The sequence below is a fragment of the Dama dama genome, chromosome 14, assembly GCF_033118175.1.
Source record: "Dama dama isolate Ldn47 chromosome 14, ASM3311817v1, whole genome shotgun sequence".
Classification (NCBI taxonomy): domain Eukaryota; kingdom Metazoa; phylum Chordata; class Mammalia; order Artiodactyla; family Cervidae; genus Dama; species Dama dama.
The window spans coordinates 1710575-1725609 of record NC_083694.1 but is presented as its reverse complement, the minus strand read 5'-3'; the positions used below and the strand labels follow the sequence as shown (position 1 = coordinate 1725609).

General features: G+C 49.1%; 1 protein-coding gene across 6 annotated transcripts in view; it reads left to right on the top strand.

Moving 5' to 3' along the window:
- Window positions 1–14328, top strand: part of PIK3C2B (phosphatidylinositol-4-phosphate 3-kinase catalytic subunit type 2 beta) — a 68562-nt gene extending 54234 nt beyond the window's left edge. For 2 of the 6 annotated variants that reach the window (XM_061159885.1, XM_061159883.1), the window contains exons 24-33: window positions 1361–1530; window positions 1978–2134; window positions 2432–2541; window positions 3442–3643; window positions 4070–4194; window positions 5120–5237; window positions 6471–6552; window positions 10010–10116; window positions 11720–11848; window positions 12760–14328. In XM_061159885.1, coding sequence (XP_061015868.1) covers window positions 1361–1530; window positions 1978–2134; window positions 2432–2541; window positions 3442–3643; window positions 4070–4194; window positions 5120–5237; window positions 6471–6552; window positions 10010–10116; window positions 11720–11848; window positions 12760–12948 — 1389 coding nt within the window. In that variant the 3' untranslated portion in view covers window positions 12949–14328. The other 4 variants (XM_061159886.1, XR_009695724.1, XR_009695723.1 and 1 more) reach the window with 4 other exon arrangements.
- The last annotated feature ends 707 nt before the right edge of the window (window positions 14329–15035 follow it).

Sequence of the window (15035 nt, the reverse complement as noted above, 5' to 3'; positions counted from 1 at the left end):
CTGCTTCGTAAGTCAAAACAGGATACATTTCAGGTAGCAAGAATACCTGTGACAGGAAGACAGGTCGGTAGAGATGGTCATGACTGAGAGTTGATGGGTTATTGAGCAGTTTCTTTTCAGTTATGTATTTTCCTGTCATGGAAGTCATCTTTTTCTTCCAGAACGTACATTCTGTGAGTTCTTCACAAACTTTCTATTCTTAACTTCCTAGGGGATTAGTCATCTGGTTTAATTTAACAAGTAGCTGGGAGATTTCTGTGTTTTGAAGTAGGCCTGTGGAGCAGCCAAGAGGCTGCTGGGGGATAAGCTCACTGGACCCTGGGAAAGGGAGAGTACTAAACTCTGAGTGAGTGTTGGTGCCTGTAGGGGATCAGCAGGGAGGAGTCAGTGCGGGCTGGGTGGGTCTGGGAACTCAGGAAGGTCCCTGAAGGCTGGGTAGAAATTTGCAGAGGGCGGTGGGAAGGGCATGTTCTATAGCTGGGAAACTTTCTCTCATGCCCAGTTTCCTGCTTGGCTCTGACAACTGTGGCCTCTTAGGAGTCTTTCTTGAGTTCTTAGGAATTCTATGAACCTCCCAAAGAGGATTTGGAGGATGAAAGGTGTCCATTCATGAATTCCATACATTTTTACTGGAAAGACAGATAAGGGGGCAGATATTAACCAGATAAAATAAGGTAGATCCAATCCCTTACTCCTCCGTCTCCTGCTTTAAACTCAGAAATAGCTCTAACACATTTTACCAACTAAAGATGTCTGATTTTCAAGTGTAAAACACCCTCTAAAAGTGTTAAAGCTCCTTCAGCTCTTCCTTGGAATGAAGTGAATTTAATCAGATTAGCATTTATTGGTTACCAAGAACACCAGAAATGGAGCTCTGTTGGGGACGAGGAGATGGACAGAAAAATTCTGAGCAGGATCAGGAGGGGACCTTTGAGTCTGCTGCCTCGGTGCTCTGCTTGAGTTAAGGTCACCAGAACCAGGCGGGAAAGTTGTAAACATCAAGCTTGCCTGATTCTTGGCTGGTCAAGCCTGGGCTCCTGAATCAGTCCATTGTCCTTCCCACCAGTTTCCCGAGGAGAAAGAAGGATGTAGAAAGTGTCGTGTATTGCAGATAACGGATATATTGCAGAAGGTGGATATATACATATAAGCCTCCCATCTCCTTTTTGCCCCATAAGATACAAGACAAGCTTCTGTATGCTTCAGTGTGTATGTCAATAGTGATGAAGACTGAACAGGCAGATGCGAGAGCCCCTGGACTCCTGGGAGAGGGTCAGGGCAGGCTCGGGTCAGCCTGGTTTTGCCCTTGGGGCCCCTGTGCATGACTTTATTCCCTCCCCTCTGCGTGCCCTCCGCTCAGGCTGTAGAGAACTTCATCTACTCCTGTGCTGGCTGCTGTGTGGCCACCTACGTCCTGGGCATCTGTGACCGACACAACGACAACATCATGCTGAAGACGACTGGCCACATGTTCCACATAGATTTCGGCCGCTTCCTGGGCCATGCCCAGATGTTTGGCAACATCAAGCGGTAAGCGGTCCCCTGAAGCCAGGGTGTGTGTGTAGGCCCGGGAGGTCAGCAGAAATGGTTCAGAGCTGGAAGACAAGCCCACTGTAGAGTGTGACCCCTGGGTTGAGCAGCTCTGGGGAAGAGAGCACTGAGGCCTTGCAGAAGAAGGCAGGGACCAGCCCTTCTCCCTCCCTGCTGAGGGCTGAGCAACGGGAAACGAACCCAGACCACAGCCAAAAGAAGTCCCAGATACCCGGGGGGGAGCCATGAGCTCACAGCCAAGGGACCAGTGAATGACGTGTCTGGGGATCTTCTAAGGTTAAAGTAGGAAAAGAAACAGTGTTGGAGGAGCCCGTGGATCCAGTGTCACGCAGGTTTTGAGGGATGAGGGGAAGCTCCCCCGACAGCTCACACGGTGCGCTCCCTCCTTCATGCTGACCTTCTGCCTGTGTGTTCCCCTTGGCTCAGGGACCGCGCCCCCTTTGTCTTCACCTCGGACATGGCGTATGTCATCAACGGGGGTGACAAGCCTTCCAGCCGCTTCCATGACTTTGTTGACCTTTGTTGCCAAGCCTACAACCTCATTCGCAAGCACACCCACCTCTTCCTCAACCTTCTGGGCCTGGTGAGGAGCTCCATCCCTTTCCGAACCCCTCCTTCTTATCATCTGACACCATCTTTAAGGCTCCATTTCCGGAGATCTGCCTCTCTGAGCCCGAGATAAGGGCAGGGCCCAGAACACCTGGGGACAGTGGTGTCTGCTGGTATCTGACTTCCTGCTCCAGACCCCCCAGCTCCGGTGGCCTGCCAGCCGCTGCCCACCACATCTCTCTACCACCCTCTAGAAGGGTTGGGGAGCGAAGCTGTAGAAAACCTTGACTTCCTGGTCGTTACAGACGCCCTGTCGTGTTTGCTCGTCTAGATGTTGTCCTGCGGGATCCCTGAACTCTCAGACCTGGAAGACCTCAAGTACGTGTACGATGCCCTGAGGCCTCAGGACACGGAGGCCAATGCCACCACCTACTTCACCAGGTGAGACGCTCCAGGCGAAGCAGTGCTGCCATTCTGGGCAGGTAATTTCCAGGCTGCTCAACGGGGAGGAGCTGGGCTAGGGCGACGGGAGAGGCTTTGCTCTGAGGCAGAGCTTAGCGTTGACAACATGGGTCAGTTGTCTGACTTGGGTAAATCGTTTTACTTCTCTCAGGCTCGGTCTCCCGCCTGAACTTGGGTGCAAGCCTTTACACGGAGGTGTTGCCGATCCCCTGCTTGCATTCTCACCAAGTCTCGGTCAGGGATGTTGTCTGTGGGGCCATGTACAATAGGGATCTTGTAATAGTTCTTAGCTCTCTCGATCAGGACCTTCCCCCTTGTTAGAACATGGAATTTCATGGTTCCATTTTCCCATATTTGATGTTTTTAGACACATTATGTATGAAAGCAGGAAAGTGCCCATGTACTAATGTCTACGGTTTTGTCCGTTTTATTATGTACCCTCTTGGGAACTTAGCAAGTTTAATTTTCTCTGGGGTTAGTACAGTACCTTTCCTTCAGGACTAAAATCTCTGTATTGGGTTTTGTTTGGTGGGGATCCATTGTGCTGAAGCTTGAAGCTCAGTTTGACAGCAGTTTAGACTTTGACATGGTAACCCCACGGTGGCATCCCTCAGTCCCCTCCTGCTTTGGATTAACTGTCTTTGGCCCTGGTGGGCAGTGAGGGGAAATGAGACCCCCATGGTTCACAGGAATAAACTGTATTCAGATCATTGTGTGCAGTCAGTCATATGCTTATGAGGATATCACACAGGGGAAATGATCTGATCTGCGCTGTGTGTTAGCCTCAGGTGTTGGGGGATATTCCTTGAGATACAGCTCTGCCCAGGCAGTGGGGACTTGGGTCTGTGGTTGCAACCTTTTCTTCCCATCCTTCTGCAGGTTGATAGAGTCCAGTCTTGGCAGTGTAGCCACAAAGCTCAATTTTTTTATTCATAACCTGGCTCAGATGAAGTTTTTAGGCTCAGATGATCGGCTGACCCTCTCGTTTGCTCCGCGAACACACACTCTCAAGAGCTCAGGCCGCATAAGCGATGTGTTTCTCTGTCGCCACGAGAAGGTCTTCCACCCTAACAAGGGCTATGTAAGTGTCCGCTGCAGTCTGACTCTCCTGCTCCCCGCCACCCCACTTGTTGCGGTTGTTTCTTTCCTTCCACACTGTGGGTGCTAGAGCTGACTGAGCACCCTGTCCCGGGGGCAGTTACAGACCCTTTCCCCTCCCCTGCCCAAGTGGCCTGCCTAGTCAGGGAGCTGAGCTGGATGGCTGTTCCCGCTGAGCCAAGGGTCTTGTGAACTAAGGATTCTTCTTGTGAATCTTTGCTTTCGTTTTCCTGCATATGTATATTATCTTCATCTCCATTAAAGACATTTTTATCCTCTTCTGGAACGCATAACTCTTCCAACACACACACACACCCCCCCACACACACACACACCCTCTTGTCCCCTCACCTACCCCCCCCCTTCATTGGTTTGGCAGGAGGTATTCACTAAGATTTGGGCTTCGCAGATTTACGTGGTAAAGGTTATGCGCGAGAATGCTCATGAGGCCACGTACATCCAGCGGACATTTGAGGAGTTCCAGGAGTTACACAATAAGCTGCGGCTGCTCTTCCCTTCTTCCCTCTTGCCCAGGTAACTGCTCCGCCTCCTGTCTGCGCTGAAGGGTAGCCAGGAGGGCAGGCAGACAGGGGCTGGGCAGCACTGCCCTTGGCAGTCAAGACCTGCGTCCTTGGTTTTCTTAACTGGCAGTGTGCGCTGACAAGCGCGCCCCCTGCTGGCCGTGCGCTTCTGAGGCTCTCAAGTGGTCCTCCAGCCTGGGGAACAAGCCTGAGTGCACCCCCAGGCTGCAAACCGGGTCTAACGGCAGGGGATTGACGGCGTCTGAAGATGTTTTGAATTGTCTAATCTTCTAAAGAGTAAAAGTATTTTTCAAATATATAAAGAAAACGTGGTGTATATGCAAAATGGAATATTACTATACTGCATGATTCCACTTATATGAAGTACTTAGAGTAGTCAGATTCATAGAAACAGCAAGTCGAATGGTGGTTGCCAGGGGGAGGGAGCAAACGGGGAGCTCCTTAGTGGGTACAGAGCTTCAGTTTCGCAGGAGGAAAAGGCTGGAGAGGGAGGGTGATCGTGGTTGCACCCCAGTGTGAGTGCATTTAATTCTGAACTGTACACTTAACAAGGGTAAGACAGTAAATTTTATGTTAGATGTGTTTTACAACAGTTTTAAGGAGCGGTTTTTCAAATAGAAATTTTACCGTGAGGGGGAAAACTGGCGGCTCCAGAGCTGCCTGAGCACTCCTGGGCAGCTGTAGTGCCCTGCTCGACAGTTTGGTTTTCTCTTCTGGGGTCCTTCCAATTGCCCAGCGTGAGATGCTGCGCGCGCGTCCTGGCACAAGCCTGGGGAGCCGGGCCAGGCGTGCAGTCGGGGAGAGGTCCCTGGAATGGGAGGCCGGGAGAAATGCGGATCAGGTGGCTGAAAATGAAAGCGGAATGGGACTAAAGGCTGTTGCTTCCTTTTCTTGACCGGCTCCCCACCGGCCGCCAGCTTCCCCAGTCGCTTCGTGATTGGCCGCTCGCGAGGAGAGGCGGGGGCCGAGCGGCGCCGGGAGGAGCTGAACGGCTACATCTGGCACTTGGTCCACGCGGCCCCGGAGGTGGCCGAGGTGGGTGGCCCTCTGTCCCTCCTGGCCTGGCGCCGCTGAGGGGTGGGGAGTGTGGACGGAGGCGGGCGGCCATCACGGGAGGCGCTTGCGTTTTCTGGGCCCGTCCGGGGAGCGGCGGGGCAGGGGGTCGCGGCTCCAGCCCCGCTGAGCTGCGCGCAGAAACGTGAAACCCAGACCCACAGACCTGTGCCGGTGCCCTCACACAGTGCTTGGGCTCAGCAGAAGCCTGAGGAGATGGAAGGCTTTCCTGAACAAGCTGAGTGTGCGCACCACCTAGGTTTTTCTTTTAAGCAAATGCTGTTATAATTTGGTGTTATAATGGTCATAAAGACAGAGTCATCAGGAGTCCCATCGCCCTAAATACTGCCTAAGCACATTTCCCTGTTTCCTTCCTATCTGGCCATGTATAAATGTGACTTTTACAGTTTTATAGTGGTTTTTTATTTTTACTGGTGTTTATATTTAGCATAACTTTAAATATCTATGTCAAGTTAATACACTGACTTGCAATACCATCTCTTTAACCATTCGCCTCTTGAAAGATATTTAGATCATGCCCCTCCCCCACTTTTCACTATTAATGCCAGAGTGGGTATTGTCACACATTTTAGTTTTTGTTTTTGTTACCCTAATTGCTTAGGAAACATTCTCAAAAGTAGGATTTATAATCTTTGTCCAAGGCTGGCTTAAGCTAGGGATCGAACCTGGGGCCAGGCAGTGAAATCTCTGAGTCCTAACCACTTGCCTGCCAGGGAATGCCAAGAATGGACTGCTTTTGAGTTGATGTGACTACTTTTATTTGCTTTGTTTTTTCAAAACTTTTTTATATGGGAACTTTCAAACATACAGAAAAATAGAGAAACAGTATAATGAATACCTGTATATTCATCACCTAAACAGGTATTATTTTTTGCCATGTTTACTTCATCTGTTTTTTCTGAAATATTTTAAAGTCAAAGGCATCATGACATGCTACCCCTAACTACTATGCATCTCTAAAAATCAAGGATATCATTTTACATAATTGGACTGTTGTTACAGCACCCAGTTCTTAGCCCATATTTAGAATTTCCCTGTCGTCTCCAAAATTCTTTAAACAGTTTGTGTTTTTAAGCCATGACCCAAATAAGAACTGTGTATTACATTTGGTTGTCACATTTTGTGAGTCTCTTGTAACTTCTCGTTGTGCCATTGTCTCGCTGAGGAATGACCTGTTTTCTGGTTCTGTTCCAGTGTGATTTGGTGTATACCTTCTTCCACCCCCTGCCCAGGGACGAGAAGGCCACAGGCAGCAGCCTGGCTCCCAGGTCTTCAGGTACAGTGTTGTCTGCGACACTTCTGCCAGCCTCCCTATTGTTGTTCAGTCACGCAGTCATGTCTGACTCTGTGACCCCATGGACTGCGGCGCGCCGGGCTGCCCTGTCCTTCACAGTCTCCCAGAGCTTGCTCAAACTCGTGTCCATTGAGTTGATGATGCCATCCAACCATCTCATCCTCTGTCTTCCCCTTCTCCTCCTGCCTTCAGTCTTTCTCAGAATCAGGGTCTTTTCTAATGAGTCAGTTCTTTGCATCAGATGGTCAAAGTATTGGAGCTTCAGCACCAGTCCTTCAGTTACTGAATTTGCAAGCCCCTGTGCCCAATGCACAGTGAGGACCATCAATAGGAAACAATAGAGTCAGGAACAAAGAAAGGTTTATTACAGATTCATATAAGGAGCTGGGTGGCTCATGCCCTAAGAACCCCAAAGTTACTGAAAGCTTTCCACAAGGCCCCTTAAAAGCAAAAGGTGAGGGAGGGGTGTGGTTAGTTCTTGCAGACTTCTTAGTGTCAGAGTCTTGTTCTTGAAGTTAGGTCAGTGTTCAGGTAAGGATGTTCCTGTGAATCTCTGCTCCCTTGAATCTCTGCCTGACGAATGTTATTCTCTGTCCTGATAAGACAGGGCAAAGTCCCAAGGCACAGCTTTAACCTTTCAAGATCCCAGTCCTGGCTAAGGGGAGGCATATCTCAGTTGGCAGCTCCTTCAGGGCCAGGTTCCCATGCCTTGCCCAGCTGGCATCCTTGAGGGAGCCTGGCCTCCAACCCAGCTGGTCCTCAGTCTCCTCAGGTTGCCCAAATGGGGAGACCAGATCCCCCAGACTGTGCCCAGGCAGACGGCCACTGCTAGAGGGTCACAGAGACAGGGATGGGGGAGAGGGGCACCGCTTCTCAGGGCTGGGGCCAGGGCTAGTGGAGGGCCTTCGTGAGGGCTCCCAGTACTCATCCCCAGTCTGTTCCCCGGGCCCCCCAGCTCACTACTGGCGTGAGGCTGGGTAAGCTGGAGGGCCTCCAGGAGAAGGAGGCCTGGCTCTGCCTCTTACCTCACTTCCATCTGATGACCACCACACCACCGACCCTTGACTCGGTCACTTCTCCAGTGCTCCCTCCCTGACAGTTACAAGAGGGCACGGCCCGCTGCGGCCCTGACCAGTAGCTGAGCGGGAAACTGACGTTGCTCATTGACAGTGGTTGCTTGTGGGCATGGTCTGCTGAGGGACCTGAGCCCAGTGACAGGTGCAGAGTGATGAGGCCCAGCAGGGGCTGCCTGCTCAGGGCTGTGCTCACTCTGTTACACTTCCAGTGAGTATTCAGGGCTGATCTCCTTTAGGATGGATGAGTTGACCTCCTTGCTGTCCAAGGGACTTCTCGAGAGCCTTCTCCAGCACCACAGTTCAAAAGCATCAGTTCTTTGAAACTCAGTCTTCTTTATGGTCCAAATCTTACATCAGTCATGATTACTGGAAAAACCATAGCTTTGACTACGTGGACCTTTGTTGGCAAAGTAACATCTCTGCTTTTTAATATGCTGTCTGGATTAGTCATAGCTTTTCTTCCAAGGAGCAGTCTTTTAACTTTATGGCTGCAGTCACCATCCACAGAGATTTTGGAGCCCGAGAAAATAAAGTCTGTCACCATTTCCACTGTTTCCTCATCTATTTGCCATGAAAGTGGTGGGACCAGATGCCATGTTCTTAGTTTTTTGAATGTTGAGTTTTAAGCCAGCCTTTTCACACTCCTCTTTCACCTTCATCAAGAGGCTCTTTAGTTCCTTTTCGCTTTCTGCCATAAGGGTGGTATTGACTGCATATCTGAGGTTATTGATATTTCTCCCAGCAGTCTTGATTCCAGCTTGAGCTTCATCTAGCCTGGCATTTCTCATGATGTGCTCTGCATAAGTTAATAAGCAGGGTGACAGTATGCAGCTTTGACGTTGTACTCCTTTCCCAATTTTGAACCAGTCCATTGTCCCCTGTCTGGTTCTAACTGTTGCATCTTGACCTGCATATAAATTTCTTAGGAGGCAGGTAAGGTGGTCTGATATTCTCATCTCTTTAAGAATTTTCCACAGTTTGTGGTGATCCACACAGTTAAAGGATTTAGCGTAGTCAATGAAGCAGAAGTAGATGTTTTTCTGGAATTCCCTTGCTTTTTCTATGATCTGATGGATGTTGGCAATTTGATCTCTGGTTCCTCTGCCTTTTCTGAACCCTGCTTGTACATCTGTAAGTGAAATAAATGCAGTTGTGTGGTAATTTGAATATTCTTTGGCATTGTCCTTCTTTGGGATTGGAATGACAACTAACCATTTCTAGTCCTGTGACCACTGCTGAGTTTTCCAAATTTGCTGGCATATTGAGTGTAGCGCTTTAACAGCATCATCTTTTAGGATTTGAAATAGCTCAACTGGAATTCCATCACCTCCACCAACTTTGTTCATAGTGATGCTTCCTAAGGCCCACTTGACTTCTCATTCCAGAATGTCTGGCTGTACGTGAGTGATCACACCAGTGTGGTTATTCGGTTCATTAAGACCTTTTTGTACAGTTCTTCTGTGTATTCTTCCTCCCTCTTCTTAATATCTTCTGCTTCTGTTAGGTCCATGTTGTTTCTGTTCTTTATTGTGCCCATCTTTACATGAAATATTCCCTTGGTATTTAATTTTCTTGAAGAGATCTCTAGTCTTACCCATTCTGATTCTGTTGTTTTCTTCTATTTCTCTGCACTGATCACTGAGGAAGGCTTTCTTATCTCTCCTTGCTATTCTTTGGATCTGTGCATTCAGTTGTGTATGTCTTTCTTTTTCTCCTTTGCCTTTCTCTTCTCTTCTCAGCTGTTTGTAAGACCTCCTCTGACAACCATTTTGCTTTTTGCATTTCTTTTTCTTGGGGATTGTTTTGATCACCACCTCCTGTACAATGTTACGAACCCCTGTCCATAGTTCTTAGGGCACTCTGTCTGTCAGATCTAGTCCCTTGAATCTGTTTGTTACTTCTACTGTATAATCATAAGGGACTTGATTTAGGTCATACCTGAATGGCCTAGTGGTTTTCCCTACTTTCTTCAATTTAAGAACCAGCTTAACTTCACTGAACCTTCCGAAAGGTAATTTTTCCTGCCCCCATTTCTTCCCAAGTCTCTCTCCTTGACTTGTCTCTGTTCCTTTGCTTACTGGCTAGAGAATCTGTGAGGTCCACAGCTCCTTGAGCAGATTTCTCAGGGACTGGATCTACTTACATACCGAAATTGGATGGACTCACCCCAATCCAAGTCATGCTCGCAGTCACCAACCTAGGTCATGCTCACAGATGCCACGTGGCCGATCCCTGATGGGATATCAGGAATCTGACGTGGAGACAGGGCAGGGGGTCAGAAGGAAACAGAAACATCTGCCTGGCCCCAGACGGGGCAAGGCTGCTGGCCCCCTGACCTTGCTCTGTGCCCTTTGTCCCTGCAGAAGGCACATGGGCCCGGCCAGTCGGGAAGGTTGGAGGAGAGGTGAAACTGTCCATCTCCTACAAAAACAATAAACTCTTCATCATGGTGATGCACATTCGGGGCTTGGTAAGTACATACACAAGTCCTTATTTGGATCTTTATCTTTCTTCTGGTACTTTTTGACTGATGAGACCTTTTTGTACCCCCTTATCATGAGAGTAATCACAAAAGTTACTAAATGAATCCCCAATGGGCCTGCTCCCATGCTAGGCCTATGGAATGACCAAGCAATGCTGGACACAGCTTCTTAGTACCTGTGGCCTTTGGCAAGTAGCCCAGTTACTCTTAGCCTCATTAAAATGAGGATAATGTTAGCATCTGTCTCCTAGGGTTGTTATAGGGGTTAAATGAGATAATGCATGTAGAATACTTAACATAGTGCCTGGTATTATTATTATGGTGATTATTATAAGGGAGAGACCCAGGGGGCCTATTTCCTGGCTATAGAGTTAAGGCAGCCTCCTTGAAGACCTCCTTCAAGCATAATCAAGGGAGCGTATACTTACTAAATATTTGACATATTTCTGAGAACCTTATGAGTAGAAGGGGAGGGGAACTCATAGAATACCTACGGAGTGCTGGACTTTCGCAGGTTGGGGCATTGATGTGTGGCAGGAGGTCCATGAGCTTTGGAATCAGAGGTGACGGGGGTTTCACTCTTACAGCATCATTCGTTCATCTCAGTCACCAGATCTTCATCAGTTCCTTGCTATGTGCCAGGCACTGATACATTCGCTCTAGATACCAGGATAAACAAAATAAGATCTCTGCCTTCAGGGAGCTTACATTCTAGTAGGAAGAGGCAAACAGTTCAGTAAAATACTTGGCAAGTCAGATACTTTGGTAAGAAATAAATCAGAGGAGGAATACTGGGGTAGAATGAGGGCATCAGCGGATTCTCATGGTGGCCAGGGAAACCCTCACTGATCAGGAGGTATTTGGGCAGAGGTGCAAGGAGGTGAAGGAGGGAGTCGTGAACACACATCTGAGGAAGGACTGGTCCAGGCATCAGGAGCAGGTAAAGCCCTAGTCGGGAGCCCGTCCAGTGTGTGTCAGGCCCTGCGGGGGGAGGCCAGTGTAACTGAAACCACTGGAGCAGGGGTGAGAATAGTGGATGCTGAGGTCAGAGAGGGCAGACCAGAGCCTTGGTCCTGCGTTCAGGAACATGGCTTTTCCTTGAGTGAGATGGGAGCCACTGGAGGGTTTTGAGCAGAGGCATGCCAAGATCTGACTTAAGTTTTAAAAGGATCAGCCTGCGTGAGTCACTGATTGGCTGACCTTGAACAAGCAACTTAATCTCTCTGACTCATTTCTCTACTTATCTCTCACTAGGGGTTTCTTGGGTCAAATGACAAAATAGACAGCCATTGGGTGAAGATATCTGGGGATATTATGGTTCATTCAGAACAGGCCAAGTTATGGTGTGCCCTGGGCATTCATATACAGAGTATAGACTGGGTATCATGGGTGATCTGATTGATGGTTTAGGAGGACATCTAATGTTACCGTGGTAGGTGTTTCTGGCAGAACGCAGTAGGCTGGCTGGGAAACATAAATTATTGTGCATTGCAAGAAGCTGGGTGTGGGAGAAGAGAGACTGGCTCAAGGAGTGACCACAGGAATGGTGACACAGAGGCAGATAAGGCTTGGCTTTGCATTCCCTTTGTAGCAACTGCTCCAGGATGGGAATGATCCCGACCCCTATGTCAAGATTTACCTCCTTCCTGACCCTCAGAAAACCACTAAGAAGAAAACCAAAGTGGCCCGGAAAACCTGCAACCCCACCTACAATGAGATGGTAAGTGGGGAAGGTGATGGGTGGGGCTGGGGTTGGTAAACAAACTATGCCTGGTTTTGTAAATAAAGCCATATAGGGACATGGCCATTCCTGTTCATTTAAGTCTTGTCTGTGGCTGCTTTCACATTGTAGCAGTAGGGTGAGTATCTGTGACGTAGACCAAACTGTACGGCCTACAGAGCCTAGTATATTCCCTATTTGGCCCTTTATGTTAAAAAGTTTGCTGATACTTAGGGGAGGGATTGGAGAAGGAAATGGCAACCTACTCCAGTGTTCTTGCCTGGAGAATCCCAGGGACGGGGGAGCCTGGTGGGCTGCCGTCTATGGGGTCGCGCAGAGTCGGACTGAAGCGACTTAGCAGCAGCAGCAGCAGCAGGGGAGGGATTCCACAACTGGGCGTGTCTGTGGGGAGGAGGAGCCTGCTGGTCCTTTGCTGATAATGTCGAACCTTCATTTGCTGGAATCCTGAGCTGAGAACAGGGTTCTTCGGAGGTCCCCTTGGGTACTGTATGCCTTCTGTATTCCCTCGGACTCTGGTTGGGGAGGTAAAGTGGTCTTAGGCTCAGCCAGATCAAAGCACCACGAACTACCATTCTTTTTTAACCAGAACATTTTTTCTTTTGTTAGGTTCACTTGTTTTCCTCCAGTATTTATTTGTTTATTTGGTTGTGCCAGTTCTTAGTTGTGGCACACGGGATTTTCAATCTTCACTGAGGCATGCGAGGTCTTTAGTTGTGGCAATGAAATCTAGTTCCCTGAAGAGGAGTTGAACCCAGGCCCCCTGCACTGGGCGCATGGAATCTTAGCCACTGGTCCACCAGGCGATTCCCTGAACCACCACAGACAAGCGTCTCCCCCTTCCATGTTCCCTCTCTCACTGCTTCCCTCCCTTCCCAATGTGGCGTTTGCAGCTGGTGTATGATGGAATCCCCAAGGGAGACCTGCGGCAGCGGGAGCTGCAGCTGAGTGTGCTGAGTGAGCAAGGATTCTGGGAGAACGTTCTCCTTGGGGAGGTGCACATCCGCCTGCGAGAGCTGGACCTGGCCCAGGAGAAGACTGGCTGGTTTGCACTGGGATCTCGAAGTCCTGAGACCTTATGAACACAGCGGAGCCCCGGCCCGGGACCCCAGGCTCACGGCAGAGCCGGGGAGAGGACTCGTCCCTTCCTCGGGTAGGGGCATGGCCCTCGGTGGGCCTCCCTGCCGTCCTGGCCTCCAGGGTGGGGGGCAGGGAGAGTGAAGATGCTCTCTGCTGTCCCCTCCTCTGCAGACGGCATTTGAGTTGGTTGTGATGAGCAGCCCTGTGGAGGCTGTGAGGTTGCAGCAAAGTTTTAAGTTTACCTTGTGTCAAGGGAGCAATGCCCGGTTTGAAGTGTGTGAGGTGCGCTGTAGAAGTAGCATTTAGCGGGAGGGTGGGTGGGTATCATTATTTTTATTTTTAAAAAATGAAATAGTAATGTTGTCCTAACTGGACAGGAAGCCTTGTGAGAAGGGACTTACATGTGCCTCAGAAGGCAAAGAGGAAGACTATTTGGACTTTTTTTGATTAAGGTTCTTATTGGACTTTCCCCTAGGTTTTTTGTTTGTTGTTTTGTGTTTCTATCTATAGGAATTGTTTGGGGAGAGGCCCAGTGGGCCCTCGGGGGGCACCCTCCCTCCCTGAGGCAGGTCAGGAGGGGCGGGGAGGGCTGGGTGTGCTTGACTGAGGCCTGCATGCGGGGCCTGTCTGATTTTGCCTCCAAAGGAGAGCAGTGTGATGCCTCTGTGTGTAAGGAAGGGCCTTCCGGACAGGGTTCTGCAGAGGACCTGTGTTCAGGGACCTGGGCTCGTCTGGGGCAGTTTTTCCTCTGGTCTTCCCCTACTCTGCTAGGACATGCCTTGAATACTCTCTTCTGCCCCTTCGTTCAGCCTTTCTGGGGACGATGTTGTCCCTGTGAATACGCTGGGGTGATCCCCCATAGGTCTGTCCCTTCCGTTTCCTCTGGTGGGATAGACTGCTGGCTGGTTTGGCCCCGGGGAGGGGCTCTGGGCTGCACGCGCCAGCGGGGCTGCCTGCTGCTACGGGGAAGCTTTCCTCATCACCTGCCACTCCTTTGTCACTGCTTCTCTGCCAAACTCCATTTCTGTCATGTTTTTTAATAAGAATTTCTTTCATTCTGTGGGGCCATAAACCTATTATTCTGGAGCCAAAGGGATGCCCTAACTGAAGACAAGGGGTGCGGGTGGGGGATCCCATCAAAACTGGGTTTTTTCCTGTGATTTTCTTTGGCTGTGCAGAGGCTGGATTGAGCTGAGCTGGGAGGGAGGGACTGGGTGTCTGATCTCTTATTGCTCTCATTCCCTACCAAATGGATTTGAAATTCACTCGTGTGCTTTACTCCAAAGGGTTGTCTTCATTGAAAAAAGGAGCGACTTTGAATGTGATGTTAACTTTTTAAATTGGTGGCTGTGTCCAGTGATTTGGGAATGGAGTTAAATGGGGATACTCTGTGGATTGTCCTCCCCAGCTCCAACAAGGATCAGAAATTTCCCCTTTTGTTAACTCATTCCATAACTGGAGAAAGAAGCTCCATTGATTAAAGCCACAGAGCAGCAAGGAAGTTATAAACTTTTAAAGTAAAAATGCCAAGAATATAGCTGGCTGCTGTGAGCAGGAGCTGGGAGAGTGGGGAACAGAGGTGGAACTTCTCCAGGTGAATGGACCAGAGATGTGTTACTGGCTTTTTGCCTGTAGCTCATTTTACTTTGACCCTCAGTGCCCCTGATTTAAAGAGATCTGTGTACTGTACCCACTTCCCAGATGTCCTTGTATCTCCTACTTTCTCTGGAATTGTATTTTCTAATAAATGATGTTTAGAAAAACAAAACTATCATTTTCAAGATTTGTTCATGTTTAAATGTTTAGATTAAAACATCTGACATATGAGATGAAGATGATAATGTTAGTAGTGGTTCCATAAATGATAACTTTTATATGCATGTGTCAGCTGAATCTTTGCTTACAACAACTGGATCGGGTGAGTAGTAGAATCTCCCAGTTTACAGACAGGAGTAATTAAGCAGTTTGCCTAAGGACATAGGCAGTCGGCCTTGGCTCTAGAATTTGAACCCAGGTTTGACTCCACACCTGTGCTCCCTTTTCTAGGCAGTGTTTAATGCAGTCCTTTAAGTTAGTGTAATACTTGGTA